Source organism: Odocoileus virginianus, chromosome 24 (genome assembly GCF_023699985.2).
Source record: "Odocoileus virginianus isolate 20LAN1187 ecotype Illinois chromosome 24, Ovbor_1.2, whole genome shotgun sequence".
Lineage (NCBI taxonomy): Eukaryota > Metazoa > Chordata > Mammalia > Artiodactyla > Cervidae > Odocoileus > Odocoileus virginianus.
Window position 1 is genome coordinate 52,193,225 of NC_069697.1, and position 17,775 is coordinate 52,210,999.

The 17,775-nt window shown below is 52.6% G+C and overlaps 2 protein-coding genes across 13 annotated transcripts in view; one reads left to right on the top strand and one right to left on the bottom strand.

Moving 5' to 3' along the window:
- BAZ2A (bromodomain adjacent to zinc finger domain 2A) overlaps positions 1-10,527 on the top strand; it is a 34,536-nt gene extending 24,009 nt beyond the window's left edge. For all 6 annotated transcript variants that reach the window (XM_020884098.2, XM_020884099.2, XM_070454772.1 and 3 more), the window contains 18 exons: positions 255-320; positions 502-735; positions 867-1,121; positions 2,066-2,280; positions 2,560-2,634; positions 2,828-3,008; positions 3,119-3,178; positions 3,376-3,520; positions 4,043-4,695; positions 4,861-5,083; positions 5,192-5,347; positions 5,445-5,596; positions 5,783-6,072; positions 6,168-6,300; positions 6,406-6,552; positions 7,167-7,393; positions 7,508-7,651; positions 7,740-10,527. In XM_020884098.2, the coding sequence (XP_020739757.2) occupies positions 255-320; positions 502-735; positions 867-1,121; positions 2,066-2,280; positions 2,560-2,634; positions 2,828-3,008; positions 3,119-3,178; positions 3,376-3,520; positions 4,043-4,695; positions 4,861-5,083; positions 5,192-5,347; positions 5,445-5,596; positions 5,783-6,072; positions 6,168-6,300; positions 6,406-6,552; positions 7,167-7,393; positions 7,508-7,651; positions 7,740-7,905 (3,522 nt within the window). In that variant the 3' untranslated portion in view covers positions 7,906-10,527. The remainder of the gene's footprint in view (positions 1-254; positions 321-501; positions 736-866; positions 1,122-2,065; positions 2,281-2,559; positions 2,635-2,827; positions 3,009-3,118; positions 3,179-3,375; positions 3,521-4,042; positions 4,696-4,860; positions 5,084-5,191; positions 5,348-5,444; positions 5,597-5,782; positions 6,073-6,167; positions 6,301-6,405; positions 6,553-7,166; positions 7,394-7,507; positions 7,652-7,739) is intronic.
- A 393-nt stretch (positions 10,528-10,920) lies between these two features.
- The window catches only part of RBMS2 (RNA binding motif single stranded interacting protein 2), a 93,361-nt gene continuing 86,506 nt past the window's right edge, over positions 10,921-17,775 (bottom strand). For 6 of the 7 annotated variants that reach the window (XM_070454779.1, XM_070454783.1, XM_070454782.1 and 3 more), the window contains 4 exons: positions 17,685-17,762; positions 17,243-17,353; positions 16,567-16,713; positions 10,921-16,186 (listed from right to left, as the gene is read on the bottom strand). In XM_070454779.1, the coding sequence (XP_070310880.1) occupies positions 16,106-16,186; positions 16,567-16,713; positions 17,243-17,353; positions 17,685-17,762 (417 nt within the window). In that variant the 3' untranslated portion in view covers positions 10,921-16,105. The remainder of the gene's footprint in view (positions 16,187-16,566; positions 16,714-17,242; positions 17,354-17,684; positions 17,763-17,775) is intronic. The other variant, XM_020884115.2, reaches the window with a different exon arrangement.

A 17,775-nucleotide genomic window follows, 5' to 3' on the forward strand; every position in this document is an offset into this window, starting at 1 on the left:
CACAGTAGGTTAGCTTCTCCTACAGCTTCTCTGTCGTCTTTTCCATCTCCCACGCCTGCCACCTGCCATTTAGAGAATTTGGCTTGTTTAAAAATAATGTGGGCATCTCCAGGGTGAAAGAATTGATCCATTGCCAACCCCTCATCCCATGTCTCGGCTCTTCTCCTCAGCATCCTTGTTTGATTTTGAATCCTAGCCCAAGCAGTGATGCTTTTAAGAGTTTGAGGAGAAATGACTTCCTTTATGGTTTACAGGCCAAAAACAAGAGGAAACAAGAGACCAAGAGCTTAAAGCAGAAGGAAGCCAAGAAGAAATCCAAGGTAGGTACTCATATGCACAGGCATAACTTGGAAGTCACCAAACTGATTTTGCAAAACATGTGAGTTGGTCATGTTTTATAGTCATGTTTCTGGGTGTAAAGTGGGGAGGATGGGGACCAGGGAAGGGTGGTGATTTGAGTCTTCACAGCACTCCTGATTTCTCTCCCCCTTGGGTGGACAGGCTGAGAAGGAGAAGGTGAAAACAAAGCAGGAAAAACTGAAGGACAGAGTCAAGAGGGAGAAGAAGGAGAAGGTGAAGATGAAGGAGAAGGAGGCGGCGGCCAAGACCACGCCGGCAGGGAAAGCAGATAAAGTGCTGGCCACCCAGCGGCGCTTGGAGGAGCGGCAGAGGCAGCAGATGATCTTGGAGGAGATGAAGAGGCCCACGGAGGACATGTGTCTGCCTGACCACCAGGTAGTGAGGGGCGAGCAGGTCCTGGAGGGCCGTCCGGGGAGACACTTGTGTTCAAGGAGGAGCCTCCTAGATGCCCAGGCTGTTGCCTTCCCGCGTGTTTGACAGAACACCTGCCGCTTTCATCCCTGCAGCCGCTGCCTGACTTCTCCCGCATCCCGGGTCTGCTCCTGCCGAGCCGGGCCTTCTCAGACTGCCTGACCATCGTGGAGTTCCTGCACAGCTTCGGCAAGGTGCTGGGCTTTGACCCTGCCAAAGATGTCCCTAGTCTGGGGGTCCTGCAGGAGGGGCTCCTGTGTCAAGGCGACAGCTTGGGCGAGGTGCAAGACCTCCTGGTGCGACTCCTGAAAGCTGCGCTCTATGACCCTGGCTTGCCCTCCTACTGCCAGGTGAGGCCCTTTCCTGGCTTCCGAGGGCTTGGGATCTGTGCTTTTCTCAGTCTTGCTTTCTCTGAGTTGAGCACATGAACGCCCCTTCCAGAGTGATCCAGACAGGCAAAGGGAGACAAACACATGGTCCCCAAAAAGAGTAGTTTGACTTACAGTTTTTCGACTTCACAATGGTTCGAGAGTGATAGGCCTTCAGTAGAGGTACTAAGGTTTTGATTTTGATCTTTTCCTGGACTGGAGAAATGTGATAGTACACTCTCACGGTGCTGGGCAGCGAGTCAGCCATGCATGTCACTTTTGCAGCCATTTTATTCCTTACTTTCAATACAGTATGCAGTAGATTGTGTGAGATATTCAGCATGTTATTATTAAGTGGATTTGTGTTAAATGATGATTTTGCTTTCCTCTAGGCTAATTTAAATGTTCTGAGCATGTTTAAAGTAGGGTTGGCTAAGCTGTCATGTTCTGTAGATTAGGTGTATTAAATGCATTTTCAACTTACAGTATTTTCAATTTATGATAGATTTTTTTGGGACATGACCCCATCATAAATTGAGGAAGATCTGTATACTACACGCTCTCCCTTGTAATGTACTGCCTTTTTTTCTTAGGGTCCTTCTCGCTGCTTTATGATTTTAGGTCCTGAGTCTCCGTTATTGTCTCCAGGGCCAAGTGGAGGAAGAGCTGTAGTTTTTTCCTGGTTTTGTTTTCCTCTCTTTTTATTTTTCTTTCTGACCTCCCTCTGCTTATTTTATTCATTTTCCTTTAATATACTTTTCTTTTGTCCCTGTCCTTTTTCTCCTCTCATCTTATCCTACCAGCTTTCCTTCTTAACTTTTGCTATCTTAACCCCGTAGTTCTCTCCTACTGTATTTTCCTGCTCCAGATTGACTTGAATTGTTCCTCTTTCTCTCTCAACTCCTACTATGTTCTCCTCCAAACAGTCCTTAAAGATCTTGGGGGAGAAGGTGTCCGAGATCCCACTAACAAGAGACAATGTGTCTGAGATCCTGCGCTGCTTCCTCATGGCGTATGGAGTGGAGCCAGCCCTCTGTGACAGCCTGCGCACCCAGCCGTTTCAGGCCCAGCCACCCCAGCAGAAGGCTGCTGTCCTGGCCTTCCTTGTGCATGAGCTCAGTGGCTCCACCCTCATCATCAAGTGAGTGGCTGGGGTGGGGACTGTTGTCCTGTGCCGTGCTCAGACTGGGGTAGGGGAGGGGTTTACCATCTAGAAATCCTGGGTGATGTGTGTCTACGACCGTGCTCTGGGCATGCTGGTGTGACCTGGACCGAATCTCACTCTCCTTCCTGGGAGAGCGCGAGCCTCAGTCTGCCGGTCACCCAGGCTGGGCTCTAGGCTGAGACCCTCTCACCCTTGGACCCCGCTTCTGTGTGTGTTGACACTTCTCCCTCGAGACACTGTCCCGTTTCCCTGCAGCGAGATTGACAAAACTCTCGAGAGTATGTCCAGCTACAGGAAAAACAAGTGGATTGTTGAAGGCCGACTGCGGAGGTAAGGACAGGACAGAGGAGAGAAGGGGGAAGGGGCGAAGCATACCCAGAACTTCTGTTTGGAACTTGGTGTCCTTAGCCCCTCTCCTGGGGTTGAGACTGGTCCAGGGCCCAGGATGAATTGATTCAAGGTGTTCCTGTTGTGGCGGTATCATGTTTCTCACCACAGTTTCCCTTAAATTGTGTGTGTCAAGATTGAAAACTGCTCTGGCCAAGCGAACGGGGCGACCTGAGCTAGAACTGCAGGGGCCAGAGGAAGGCCTGGGGCGGAGGCGCAGCTCTCGGATCCTGGAGGAGACCAGCGGCATGGAGGAGGAGGAAGAGGAGGAGACTGCAGCTGCTGTCCATGGCCGTAGGGGTCGAAGGGATGGAGAGGTACTAGCCCGGACCGAGGAGAGTGGGAGGTGGAAAGCATTCTTTCTTTCTCTTGAATCTGATGATTCTCTTTTTCTCGGTGTCTATTTGTCTACTTGTTTCTTCTCCAGGTTGATATCACAGCATCTAGCATCCCAGAGCTAGAGCGCCAGATAGAAAAACTGAGCAAGGTATTGTGCTTCTAGCCTCCCAGGAGCTGGAGATAGGGGCTGGGTGGGAATTGGTTACCTTATGAGTTGGGCCTAGATGGTATCAATTTTATAGGGAAGCTGAGAGCCATGCCCTTCTCCCATATACTGGACGAAGTCACCACTCTGACCCTACAAGTGTGTTTTTCATTCATCTTCCTTTTCCACTGCCTACCCAGCGTCAGCTCTTCTTTAGAAAAAAGCTGCTTCACTCCTCCCAGATGCTTCGAGCAGTCTCCTTGGGTCAGGACCGCTACAGACGCCGCTACTGGGTGTTGCCCTGCCTGACTGGTATCTTTGTGGAGGGAGCAGAGGGGAGCTTAGGTAGGTGTGTCGTAGGACCCTGGTTCGAATCCTGGCTGACAAAGTTAAGCGATTCCTTTCCCTCTGCCTAGCATCTTGGGCGTTTTTGATTGTGTGACAATCAGTTTAGCATGCTGTGGTTAAGAGCACAGGCTCTGGAGTAAGACTGCCTACCTTCTGCTCTGCCATTTACCAGCTGTGTGCTTCCGTTTTCATTTGTAAGATGGAATTAATAATACAATGTATATGTCATAGGGCTATTGAGGGGATTAAAGTAAGTTAATAGAGTAGTGACTTAGAATAATGTGTAATATAGCTGGTTCTCAATAAATATTAGCTTATGTTTATGCTGATGATAATTACTTGGGAACATAGTTTTTCTTTTGCAGATAGAATGCTGGTTGCCCTATAAGCATATTCCATTGCAGTCTCAAAAAGTGGGGGATTAAGTCCAAGAGAAAGTATATGTCCTGTGTTTGTACACCCTCTTTCTTTCCCATTATATATCAGTGTGTGTCTTATGCTCTTCACTTTGCTTTACAGTTCCTGAGGATGTGATAAAGCAGGAAACTGACTCCTTAAAAGTGGCAACCCATTCAGCAACCAGCCCAGCCTCCTTCTCTCTGAAGAGGGAGTTACCTGGCTCCAGCACCTCTGCCAGTTCTCCTGCCCGGGCCCGAGGCCGACCTCGGAAAACTAAGCCTGGCTTTATGCAACCTAGGCACTTGAAATCTCCTTCCAAGGGTCAAGGTTCAGAAGAGCCTCAGACCCAGCTTCAGCCTGAGATTCAGTCCCATCCTCAGCTTCAGGCTCATGCCCAGCCCCAGCTTCAATCCCATCCTCACTCTCATAATGGGTTCCTGGAGCCAGAAGGCTCCCCACTGTCTCTGGGTCAGAGCCAGCATGACCTCAGCCAGTCAGCCTTCCTGTCTTGGCTGAGCCAGACTCAGAACCATGGCTCCCTGCTCAGCAGCTCGGTCCTCACGCCTGACAGCAGTCCCGGAAAACTGGACCCGGCCCCATCACATGCCCCGGAAGAGCCAGAACCTGACGAGACAGAAGCCAGCCCTGATTCTCAAGCTCCCTGGTTTAATTTCTCAGCCCAGATGCCCTGCATTGCTGCCCCTACACCACCCCCTGCAGTTTCTGAGGACCAGCCCACTCTTCCCCCTCAGCTACCTGCTTCTTCCAAGCCAGTAAGTAGCCAGAATTAGTGGTATGCACTTATATTCATCTGGCCACAGGCTAGGTTGCCTGACTGTGGGCTGTTGCCACGGTTGGGGGGAAGGGATGAGGCCAGTGGGGTCCTGTCAACATGAAAACACCCCCATCCATCACCTTGTGTTTCATCTCATTCATAGGTGAGCAGAGCCAGTGCTGCCAACTCCTGTTCTCCAGGGCCATTCTCTTCCACGCCTTTGCTGGGCATGGCTCCTAAAAGGCGAGCAGGAGATCCTGGAGAATCACCACAGAGCCCCGCAGGGCAGGGACAGCCGAAGCGGAGAGGGAGGCCTCCCAGTAAGTTCTTCAAACAGATGGAGCAGCGCTACCTAACCCAGCTGACAGCCCAGCCTGTCCCACCTGGTGAGTGAGCTCGGGACGGGATGGAATGAGGGTACAGGCAGGAGTGGCATCAGATATGGACCTTGTAGTTCCCATTGCCCACGTTACACAAGTGAACTGTGTTCACAGAGATGCGCTCCGGCTGGTGGTGGATCCGGGATCCTGAGACGCTGGATGCCACGCTCCAGGCCCTGCACCCCCGAGGCATCCGAGAGAAAGCGCTTCACAAACACCTGAGCAAACACAGGGACCTCCTGCAGGAAGTCTGCCTGCGGCCCGCAGCAGGTCAGGCCCGAGTGCAGGAGCCCAGGGCAGTTCTGAGCTGCTGCTGTGGGTAGTGAACAGCCTGACGGGGTTTTCCCTCTGCCTTCTGTCTTCTCAGACCCCATCTTTGAGCCCAGTCAGGTACCTGCCTTTGAAGAAGGGATCGTGAGCTGGACCCCCAAAGAGAAGACATATGAGACAGACCTGGCTGTGCTTCAGTGGGTGGAGGAGCTGGAACAGCGGGTGATCCTGTCTGATCTGCAGATTCGGGTACCCTGGGCTGACACTGGGTAGGGGGCTGTTGAGGAGAAGGTGTTAATCTCATTCACCCTGTTAGGAAAACCTGGGCTTCCCATTTTGCAAAGTGACCTCCCATGACCCTAAATGGGTCACATCTTTTTCTGTGCTTAATGTCCTTCCTTTATGATGAGTTTTATTTCTTTCTCCCACCTGCAGGGCTGGACATGTCCCAGCCCAGACTCCATTCGTGAAGACTTGGCCTACTGTGAGCACCTAGCTGATTCCCAGGAGGATATCACCTGGCGGGGTCGGGGCAAGGAAGGTCTGGCACCCCAGCGCAAAACTACCAACCCCCTGGACCTGGCGGTGACTCGGCTTGCTGCCCTGGAGCAGAACGTGGAGCGGCGGTACCTGCGGGAGCCCCTGTGGCCCGCTCACGAGGTGGTGCTGGAGAAGGCCCTGCTGAGCACGCCCAGCAGTGCCCCGCAGAGCGCGCCCACGGAGATGTGAGCGCCCGCCCTCCGGTCCTGGGTCTTGGGGAGAAGGAGTCGATTTCATAAATCCTACTCCTCATCCCAAAATCACCCCTTTCTCCCATCAGATCATACGAGATCACCCCTCGAGTTCGGGCCTGGCGCCAAACGCTAGAACGATGCCGGAGCGCGGCCCAGGTCTGTCTGTGCCTGGGCCAGCTGGAGAGGTCCATTGCCTGGGAGAAGTCCGTCAACAAAGTGGTAAGAAGCCTGGGGAGCTGAAGAGGTGGCCGCTGGGATGGGTGGGGTGAGTGGCAGGCAGAGAGGTTTGAGGGCTCACCCTGACTCCTCACAACCCTGGTCCAGACCTGTCTAGTCTGCCGGAAGGGTGACAACGATGAGTTTCTTCTACTTTGTGATGGATGTGATCGTGGCTGCCATATTTACTGCCTTCGGCCCAAGATGGAGGCTGTCCCAGAAGGAGACTGGTTCTGTTCTGTCTGTCTGGCCCAGGTACATCTTCTGCTTTCTCATTCCAAGCAGAGCAGAGGTTTTCTTTCTCATCCCATTTACCACCAGTGTTAAAAATATCATTCTTACCATGCCTTCCATCTCTCCTGGGAAAAGGTTCCAGATGACATGCTAGGAGACCTGGGTTCTGGTCCTTTTTTGCACAAGTCACTTAAATTCTACCACCTTAACTTGCTTTCCTTATAAAATGGGAGTGATTATACTTTCCTTTTCACATAACCCGAAAGGGTGAGTAATAAATTCACTGACTTACGCATGAAAGTATTTTGAAACCTCAGTCACACTCAGACAGGTGGTACTGTGCTAGGTCACTCAGTCCTGTCCGACTCTTCTGCAGCCCTGTGGACTGTAACCCGCCAGGCTTCCCTGTCCATGGAATTCTCCAGGCAAGAATACTGGAGCGGGTTGCCATGACCTCCTCCAGGGCATCTTCCTGACCCAGAGGTCAAACCCACGTCTCCTGCATTGGCAGGCGGGTTCTTTACCACCTGTGCCACTTGGGAGGCCCCCAGACAAGTAGGGACTGTGACAAAGTGGAGAGCAAGCAGAGTACGCATCTCTCACTGCGGCTGACCTCACCTTTTTCTCATCCTCAGCAGGTGGAAGGAGAACTGACTCAGAAATCTGGTTTCCCAAAACGAGGCCAGAAGCGGAAAAGCAGTTACGTGCTGAACTTCCCAGAGGGTGACAGCCGCCGGCGCCGGCTGCTGCCAAGGGGCCGGGAGAGCCCAGCAGCGCCCCGGTGCTCAGAGGAAGGGCTGTCCCCCTCAAAGCGGCGGCGCGTCTCCATGCGGAACCATCACAGTGATCTCACGTTCTGCGAGTGAGTTGAGTGAATTCTGGGGACAACCAGCTCTACGTTTTCCAGAGTAGAGGGCTAGGACGGGTGTGTGGTTTGCTTCCTGACAGTGTATCATCACTGGCTGTTTCATAATAGGATTATCTTGATGGAGATGGAGTCCCATGATGCAGCTTGGCCTTTCCTAGAGCCTGTGAACCCACGGTTGGTGAGTGGGTACCGGCGCATCATCAAAAACCCCATGGATTTCTCCACCATGCGGGAGCGGCTGCTGCGGGGAGGGTGAGTAGACCCCGCTGGCTCTCCTGGCTCTCCTGTTGCCGCCACTGCTGGCGCCCCCGCCGACAGCTCTCTCTCCGCCCCTGCCCAGGTACACCAGCTCAGAGGAGTTTGCCGCTGATGCGCTCCTAGTGTTTGACAACTGCCAGACTTTCAATGAGGACGATTCTGAAGTGGGCAAGGCTGGACACATCATGCGCCGCTTCTTTGAGAGCCGCTGGGAGGAGTTTTATCAGGGAAAACAGGCCAACCTGTGAGGCATGGGAGGTGGGGAGTCACCTTGTGGCATTGCCCCCTGCCCTCCACACAAACCCTGCCGTTCTCACCTGCTGATGCTGCCCTGGGTCCAGACTCGTCAGAGGGAGAACCCTGGTTCTTGACCTCGACCTTGGCAGCGCCCTATGTCTTCTCATCCTTACACCCTCTCTCCCTCTCCTCCTCTTGTTCCTCAAGTAAGAGGGGCAGAGATGAGGTCCTTCTGGACTGAAAGCCAAAAAAGAAAGAAAAAATAATTTTTCCTTTCTGTTTTATTTCCTAATTAAATAAGAGGAGGAGGAAAGAAGCCCCTACTTCCTCCTCCCAGCTTCCTCACCTTCCCTGTACGTGCCCCAGCATTCTGGGGCTATTTAACAATAGCAATAGTTCTAGTGAATGTGTGAAACCGAGAAACACTCTGTACTGTGTGTGGACCCGCAGTGACGGCCAGTAAAGTGGACTTAACTCCCAAGCGTGTCGAGCCGGACACCGGGCCCTGAACATGCTGCTTCCATGCTCAGTCCCCCTGCTTCTCTCTCTCTCTCAGCCCCCTCTCCCCTTCAGATCTGTCTCTCATCCAGTAATGTAAAACTATTGTGTACGGGTTCCTCCATCCTTTTCTCTTCCCCCAAATCTTTTTTCCCTTCAAAGGAAAAAGTTCAGAGGTCCCTGTCTTTCTCTCTGTCCTCATCTTCCTGCCAATAGCTAGCCCCTCGATAATGTTGGATACTCCTCAAATGCTGAGTTTCTAGCCTTTTCTGAAACTCAGTGAACTGGGGAGAGGGCCGGGAGGCGCCCTGGACCCTGGGCCTCCCGGCCTCCTTCCCCGCCTCTTACCCAGACCTCCTCTTGGGAACTCCTCAGGGACAACTACTGCTGAGTCCGGGCACACCCCAAGATGGAGGCCAGGCAGCAGTCGACTGGCCTCGGGGAGAGAGAGGTGTGTGGGTGTGTGTGTGAGAGAGAGAGGATGTGATTGTGCCCCTGTTTCTGGTGGCATCCATTCAGTTTTTTCCCAAGTATCTGTTTCCCATTGTTTCAAACCATTGAAACACCTTTCTCATTGTTTCAAACGATCACGTTGTCTTTGGGAAACCACAGGAACAGTTTTTCTGGGTCAAAGCTGTGTCTCTTCCCTCTCTCCCAGTCGTTTCTGTTCCAGCCTCTTCAAACTGTGCAATCTTCTAGCAGGAACACCCTCTCCTTTCAGCAGCTCTGAGTCCTAAGCTTTTGCAGGGAGAGGGGTAGAACTGGATCTTTTCCTAATCCCATGAGCTTCTGTGGGTTTAGTTGTGCTTTCCTTCCCGTAGCTACTTTATATCCCGGGACCCCTTCCCCAGTAGCAGAGACCCCAGAGCACAGTGAGTAGGGAGGAGACGCTCTGGGTCCACCACTGCCCCACATGTGACTATGCCCGTTAAGCCCCGACATGTGAGAGGAAAGCTGCTAACTCCCAGCTATAGCCATGGGCCCCGGCCCCCTGCTTTCCTGCTCAGCAGAGCCCCTCCCATCAGAGATTACGGGTACTTGCACTGGGGAGGTGGCTGCTGGCTGGCCCAAGCAGAGAGCTGAGGCATCCCAGAAGTGTTCCACTGGTGGGAGAGGGGGTGCCGGGTGAGGGGGAGCATTCCTGTGCTTCGAGCAGCACTGAATAGCCACTGAAGGGGGCGGGGGCATGTAGGTCCTGGGGCGACCCCTTTCTTTCTTTATGCCCCTACTCCCCCATAGCCTATCTCTAAAGTCGCCTTTTCTGTCAGATAAACCTCAGAACTTTTAATTTTATTTGAGATTTTTTTTTTTTCTTTTAAATAAGAGGTGGATTGAAGAATATTTGAATTGACTTTATATTATGCATAAATATTTATATTTTATCTAAATAACTGCTCTGTAACAAACTTTGTGTTAGTCAGGCATTTGGAACTGTTATAGTTGGGGGCTCGTCTTTTTCCCCACGGCAGTTTTCCCCAGTATAAAATGTTCTAGATTAATTTTACCGTTGGAGGTTAGGTGGACGGGGGAGTGAAGTTTCAGTTGTTCCTGCTCTGCGTTCCTCTCCCAGCTCCATCTCTTTCCCTAGGGACCAGGCGCTCTGAAGGTGGGGTGGAGTCCTAGCCTCGGTCTGGAGTGGGGGTTGATGGGGGGTGGGGATAGGGCTGATCAAAGGGGCCATTTCTCTTTCCTTTCCTCATCCTCACTGCCCCTGAGCTAGGTGGGTTTTCTCTTCTTGACAAGAGTGTTGATAGGGAAGGCAAGTGTTAAAAGTAAATAAAACCCACCCCCGCCCCTTTGTTTCCCTTCCCCCGTCAGTCTGGTAACAGGAAGAAACCACACCATCGACACCAACCAATCTCCACGTTCCTTTTACAACAGAAGGGACTTGACTTTTTATAACCAAACGTGGTGTTTTAGTGACTTTTTGATAATGTACAGTTTTTTGTGAATTTAAATTTATTTCTTTCTATATTTTTAGGACCAATCTCATTTTTAATAAGGTAAAAAAAAGGAAAAAAAAGTCTAGAGATTAAAAAAAAAACTCCTGTTTTTGCCATGTGATGTTCCACAAGTGCAGCTGTAGAAAAGTGCTTGTCAGTTGAATAAAAACCACATTTGATAGAGACTCAAAAGACTCTGTGTATTTATCTTCCTTCAACATAGGTTCTTGTAATTGCCTAAAGGGGAAAACCGGGTGGTGTCAGGGTGAGTATATGACTGGTTTGATGGAGAAGACCGTTCTCCAGTGCAGGCAGGAGAGCAGTGTGCCCCTAAATGTCAGCATTTCTCTCGCAACCTCCAGGCTTGGCCCTGCCTTTTCCAGGAGGTGTCCAGGGCAGAATTTGTGTTCATGTGAAGGAACAGGTGCTTCTGGCTGAGGTGCTGTGACAGGGCTCGCGTGCGCCGAGTCCCTACATTGTGAGGCGTAGCCTTGTGCTGCCTGTCCTCCTGGTAACAGGAACTCTTCCTGTTGTGCTCATCACCACCTTCCCCAGCTTCCCAGCCATGGATAGAACACCACGAGGCAGACTTTTGTGTTTTATTTCACAAGTTGAAATAAGACAAAGTTCTACCAAATTATAGGGAAGAAACAGGAGAACACCAAGGGTCAGGAAAATAAGAATGGGTAGCCCTGGCACAAACATGGCAAGAATAAAATTAGAAACCTCTGGATAAAGAGAAAATGTACAAGGATGCGTTCTGAGGATAATTAAACTCATTTCCTGTCCACGGTGGTAAGTGCGTGCAGGAGTACACTCGTCACCCCCGAAAGTGTATGTGTTCGGGGATGCAGACACAGTAAATGTTGAGAGAACTTTTTACAAGCTGGGAAAGCTTATCACACTGAAGGCTGAAGTTTTATTTTGGTGACCCTCTAACTGGAATAGGAGAAGAAGGAATATCTGTTTTCAGCCCCACAAAAACCTCAGATGGCCACTTTGGTGCCTGCTCACCTTCTCAGCTAGCGGCAGCCACTGGGAGACTCAAGTGGTAAGCTCTGCCCCAGTGCTGGCGTTCCTGGGGGCGGCCCCGAGCACTGACAGCCTAAGCAGCCGTCACTTGGCTGAAGACTTCACACTATTCTAGGGTGATAAATGAGGTAAAAGTCTCAAGGAAGACATTCCAGAAATAGAAATAATAAGGAATTTTTGCATTTGATCGTGAGCCCTTTCTAGCCCCCAGCTTCCTAACCCTCGTGAAGGGAAGGACGGTGAAGGAAGGAGACACATGTAAACCACGGGCCTGTGCCCGTGCTGAGCCATGGAGCCGTGAGGTAGGTCTGTAACGAGGACGAGGAGGTTGTGGGCCACACCTGGGTTCATCTGAAACGCAAGGGGCCAGGCCGCGGAGCAGCCGCAGTGGTCTGATTACTAGTCTCGCGGGGAGCACCTCTAGGGGGCTGCTCAGCAAAGAGGAGGAGGGCGAGAGAGCTCACAGGCCTGGCTCAGCTGTTGAAGGAAGACCCTCCTGCGAAAGGAAAGGGTAAAGGCTGGGTGAAGGCGGGATCTGCTAATGCCTGGACGGAGTCAAAAGCAGGTAGCACAGAAATGGCATAGTTGGCATAGGAGGGAATCAGGAAAGGTTAATGTGGCAAGGCACAAGGTTAGACCTAGCCCTTACAGCGTGGCTGTCATAACACCACCCTCTCTGAAGCTGGTCTGGCAAAGCCTGGGGACAGGGTTAGACCTGATGACTGACCCCAGTCAAGGTCAACGCCAAGGAGGCCGAGACAACCTGCCGTCAGCGCAGTGCCGCTGCTCTCCCAGCAGGTGGCGCCCGTGCACAAGAGAACAGCTTCCGGTTCTTTCAGACGTTTGCATTCCATTCCAGCAAGCCCTCTCACTTCACCTTTGTGGAGCCAAGTAACAACCCACAAACAGGCGCCCCAAACGGCAGACACTGAGGCAGCAGGGGATACGCATGCAGGCTCCCAGGGGCTAAGTGAGCCCACTGGTCGGTAAGTCAGGAGAAGGATGGAACTGGGCTGAGGTGGCCCGATCCAGGGAGGCTCAGAAGAGCAACAACGTCTAGCCCTCACGCTAGGTTAGGGTGCACGTGATGTCCCCCTAGCACCCCATGACTCCTGACGAGGGGTATTTAGTTACTCTTCAGAGCCACTAGGCTTCCTAGTCTGGGCAGCTCTTCCAATCCTTTGTTAAAAATACTCTACATCTCCCCTAACCTCAACCCACACCCTCCTCCAAAAAGCCTCGGGTCTGAGTACCCAGAGAGAGAAGCGCAGTAATGATACTGGCATGAGGTGGGACAGGCGGGCACTAAGCCTAGTAAAGGACTAGATCACCTGAGAAAGTGACTCTAGTATGTTCTATCTGACTGAAAAGAGAGAAATGCAAAGTAGTAAAATATCTTAAGAATGTCATGAGCACCATGAGGAGCAGGGGTGAGATGTGAAGTACAGGCAGAGTATGACCTGGGCTCCATGAAGACGGGATTCAGGAAACACCAGCATCGTTTAAAGGGCCCAGCCCAAGGCTGCGAGCCTGAAGACCCCCGACAGTTCCTCAGCAGCACCGCTGCCCCCAGCGGGCCATTTCGAGAGAGAGAAACTGGCCCTCATTCCTTCTCTCCTTTTTCCACTCACCCATGTTATGAACTGTCAGAAATGAACTAACAATTAGGGGGAAAGCATCATGGGTGTAACCCAAAAGGGTCCAAAGGAAATTCCATGATACCATCAACCACTACAAAAATGACTTCAGGCTCTCACTCCATCACGTCCCACGCCCAAACCTGCCCCAACCAGAAACATTCATTAATAAAATCCATTGAGCAGGTTCACACGAGGAAAACGCACAAAAGGTAACTTCACAATTTTAACCTCTGAGCCACCAGGGAAGCCCACAAGGTAACTTCACAATTTTAAAGCAAAACAATGCAAAGTAAAAGCCATTTAAACATTTAAATAGAGAAAGTAGAACCAAGAACTCTGAGAGGCAGGGAAGGGGCAGCAGTAATGTCAACAACAGCTTCTACACAGGAAAGGCCCTCATTTCTCTAATGAAGTCGCTCAGTTGTGTCCAACTCTGCAACCCCATGGACTGTAGCCTACCAGGTTCCTCCATCCATGGAATTTTCTAGGCAAGGGTACTGGACTGGGTTGGCATTTCCTTCTCCAGGGGATCTTCTCGACCCGGGGATCGAACCTGGGTCTCCCGCATTGCCGGCAGATGCTTTAACCTCTGAGCCACCAGGGAATCATTTCACTAAACCTCCTAGCAAAGCAAGGTTCCCCCAAACTACTATTAATTAAATGAACAGGAGTCTAGACTTTTTTCTTTTTCTTCAAGGCCCCTGACGAGATCTATGTTGTACTTTCCTGACTAAGGCCTAGAGACTCAGGAACAAGAGCTGCCTGCCCAGGCAAACCCTCCCGGAAGGTTACTGGACTTGGGGCTGTTTGAAATCAGATAAACCCTTCCTGAGGTGGGACGTACCCGTGAGAAAACTGTGGCCATTTTGTCTTTGCTATTTCCCCTGTCACCCACCATCCCTACCTACCGTCCGCTACCTCCACGCCGCACCCTCGGGATGCACAAGGGGACACCCGGGACGGGAGCATCGGAACTCTCCACCCTGGGACGGGTGAAGGGAAGGGAAAGCTGGGCCCAGGCTCTGCACAACTGACATCACAGCTTCTCCCCGTCCTCCATTCCGTCATCGGGCGGGCTGTCTGTCTGGGGGAAACGCACCTGGCCTGCAAGAGAAGGGGGGCGGCACTCTCCTTTCCGCGCAGAAGGGAGTGACTGGGAAGAGGAGGTGCAGGGCAAAGGCTTCCTCCGCCCGCCTGCAGGCGCGCGGTCAGGTCTTGCGGAAGGGGATGGGGCTGAAGAGCAAAACAGAGCCTTGCTGAAGGGCTCCTGAGCTCGGGAATACGGAGATGGGATGTATTGCTCTTTTCTCTCCTAGCTCCCTGCTGCCCTTCCACAAGGAAAACTATGTTTGACATCCTGATTCCCTGGGAAAGGGGCCCAAATGCTCTGGACAGTTACAAAGGACTCTGTCCTTTCCCACCCCGCCTAGCGCACAGAGACCAGTCCCCGCCTCATCCCCTCAATGTGTGTGTGCCCGTGTTGGGGGCAGCCCTCGCTGTATACACAGAGGTGCCAAAGGTCAGCGCCTGAGGAAAATTCAAGAACCTCAGTTCTCTGCCTCAACTAGCTGCCTGGGGGTCCAAAGGCACTGTGTCCAGGGCTGGGAGTTGACCAAGTCCTCTGGTACACAGGCGGGCTCGACACCGCCTTCATCGAGGTCTCCTTGCCGGGCACTACTGACATCCTGAGTCAGCAGATTCTCTGGTAGGAAGCCAGGTCTCCCCTGGGCGCTGCAGGATGGGCGGCAGCACCCCGTGGATGGCAGCGCACAGCCTCACGCCCAGACACAGCCGTGAAAACGGCCTCCAGGGGACAAAAGCACCTCTCCGAGAGTCACTGGTCCAAAGGCGAAGCAGCTGATGGTCCCCAGTGGGGAAGGAACCTAAGTGGATTCAGCAAGGTCACCAATGCAAGGGCTCTGAGCATGGCAACGACATGCGACAGGGAAGACGGGGGCCCTGAGACCCAGGGCAGAAAAGATCTTCAGGGAAGCAGAAAAGCAGGTGTTCCTGAAACGCTGTAGCTGGGGAAGACGCCTTCTCAGAGGGTGTGGTGCTGGCCTCAGCAGTGAGAAGAATTACAAGTCAGTAGGTCTGTTCCTCTGGAACTTGCCAGGGAAAACCTAGTCTTCATCCCACTGTGGATCAAAGATGGCTTCCAAAGGCTGTGGAACTGTCTCCTTGGTCAGCCGAGGTCAAGGCTCTGCTTCCGGAAGGGCAGAGGCAGGAAAAGCCGCTTCCACTGCCTACCTAGGGTTCTACTGTTCCTAGCCCCGCCCCTCCAAATTCCATAGGAAGTCTCTTCCAAAAAAGAAATTCACAAAATTAAAAGCTGTAAAGAGGTTAAAGCAAGCAGGTTCTGCTGTATGGAAAAGAGAAAAAGAACAATCTGGATGAGAAAAAGAAAGCATAAAATGTATGTGAAGGAGATGGGATGCATGATCTAAGAGCTTTATAAAACAAAACATTCAAAGTCTGTGTATTCTTTCACACACCTCCCCACAAAAAAGGTCCATTGCTAAATTCAGAAAGAAGGGCCCACGCAGGACCCCATCAATGTGCTAGCACCACATCTTTTTTTTTAAGAAATAAATTGTTTTATATAAAAAGAAAAGCCTTCCCAAGTAAGTCCAACACATCAAAAATAGTTTTTCACAAAGATGAGAAGTCCCAGGCACCAGTCTCTTTGGCGTAGGATAAGAGTATATTGCAGTTAAAAGCGAAACAGCAAACTTTCTTCACAAAGGAAAAAAGGTTCTTGACGTCCTCGGCTGCAGCGCACACAACAGGGGCCGCCCCCTCCCCAGGCTCCACCGGCGGATGGAAGAGCGAGGGCGGGGCAGCAGGGCTTTCTCTTCCCGGGCCCGGGCCCGAGCAAACCGCCCGCCGTGTCCGTCCTCAGCTGGGCCCCCGGAGCGCCGTATTCCCGGTCAGCCCTCTGGAGTCTGGAGCATCAGCACCTCCCAGAATTCTTTTATATTCCACAAAGGCGGGGAGAGACCCTAAAAGAGGCGTAAGCCAGAGAGGGCGGGAGGGGCAGTGACAGCGTGAGAACAGTCCACCTCGGAGGCTGGCGGCCCGTGCGCCTCTTACCGCCGTCACTTGCTGAACGGGAAGGGGTAGACGCCGTGCTCCGCGGGCGCGTCCACCGGCGCCGGGTTCTGCTGGCTGCCGCTCTCCTGCACCAGGGCGAGGCGTGGGTCACCGCGCGCTCCCTCCCCGCACCAAGCCGAGCGCCCGCCACACACCTGCCCGAGTGCACGCGCGCGCACGCACACTCACAGCGCCACGTCCCCAACTTCAGAGCAGCCTGTCCTCATCCCAGGGCACACGGTCAGCGCAAGCCAGCACCCTGGGATGAACTGCTGCCCGGCTAAACGAGAGGAAGGGCCTCGACCGCAGGCACTGTCTAAGTCTCTCCTCCCGCATTCTTCACACACCCACCAGCTAGGTGCGAACACAGAGTCGGCGGCACTGCCAGAGGAAGACTGTGACCAGTGGAAAACCTGCCTCTGATCACCTTCCAGTCTTCAACCCCAGGAGACAATGCCGTTCTTACCTCAGCTGAAACGCTGGAAGCGGGCACCGGCGTGTAGTGGGAGATGTAAGCCCCCTGCAGAGCGGCAGCGGCCGGCACGTACTGGAACGAGACGCATCGACAGGCTCGGCGCGGTGGTCCTGGGCCACCATGAGAACACCTGGGGAGCTAGAAGCGCCTGTGTTCCCTCTGCAGAGAGGCTACCCAGCTGTGCTCTTTAAAGCGCTCGGTGACTCTGCAGCACGCTGGCCGGGACAGACTTCTACCTACACCCCTCTCCTCCTCCTCCCCGTCTTCTGCCTTCTCGGCGCACAGCCCTCTCTGCCTTAAGCACTCCTCCACAAACCAAAATGCACCCGAGCTTCGAGAAACCTAACAGGCTTGGCCCATTCTTTCTATTACTGTTCTGATAAGGCTTTCAGGAAATGTGTGTGAACCCCTCCTAGATAATACGTAGACAGAAGCACTGATCCTTTAGTTACATGAGTAGGAATCAGTTAGAACAAATGAGTTTCAGAGTAGCAGGCTACATTCCTTGCTCACAGACTGACCCTTTTTCAGTCCACCTCCTTTTCGGAGTGTGTCCTCGATGACAGTGAAGTGGTCCCCATCCTCAGCCCAGAGTGCTTAAGCCTAAGAGCCTCGCACAGGCGCCCCTTATGTGGCAGGAGTTCGTAAGGGGAATATCCTGCCTTACCGTGCCGGTGCTGCTGAGAGAGAGGTGGCCCAGCTGCTGGGTCAGAGGTCCCACCATGGAGGCAGGCTGCAGAGAAATGGGATGGTCCCCTCCTGGTGTCAGAACTGAACCCTAGAAGCAGCAGCAAAGGGCAGTCAGTTGGCAGCATCCTGTGAGGCTGCAGGAAGCAGTGGTTCAGAGACCAGAACCGCTGATGACAGACATTTGCAAATCCCGGAAAATGACAGGCAAGCAACCACCCGGCCCTGCAGGAGCATGCACTCTGCCCGCCGGTCTGGAGGCATCCTGCTCTAAGAACGGGACTCACAGAATTTCAGATCAGACACCTGGTTACACAGGAGACTGAGCCAGGACTCACACCCACACCTCCTTGCATCAAACCCCACTGTTTTCTTTCACATCAAATTGCCGCTTTGGCTTTTGCCCACTTCTGAACACTCACTGAGGGCTGCATGAGGTATGACGGGTGGTGCATCCAAGACGGGTTAGGTGCTTGTAGAGGAGATGTCTGAGTCACTCTCTAATGCAAGCAA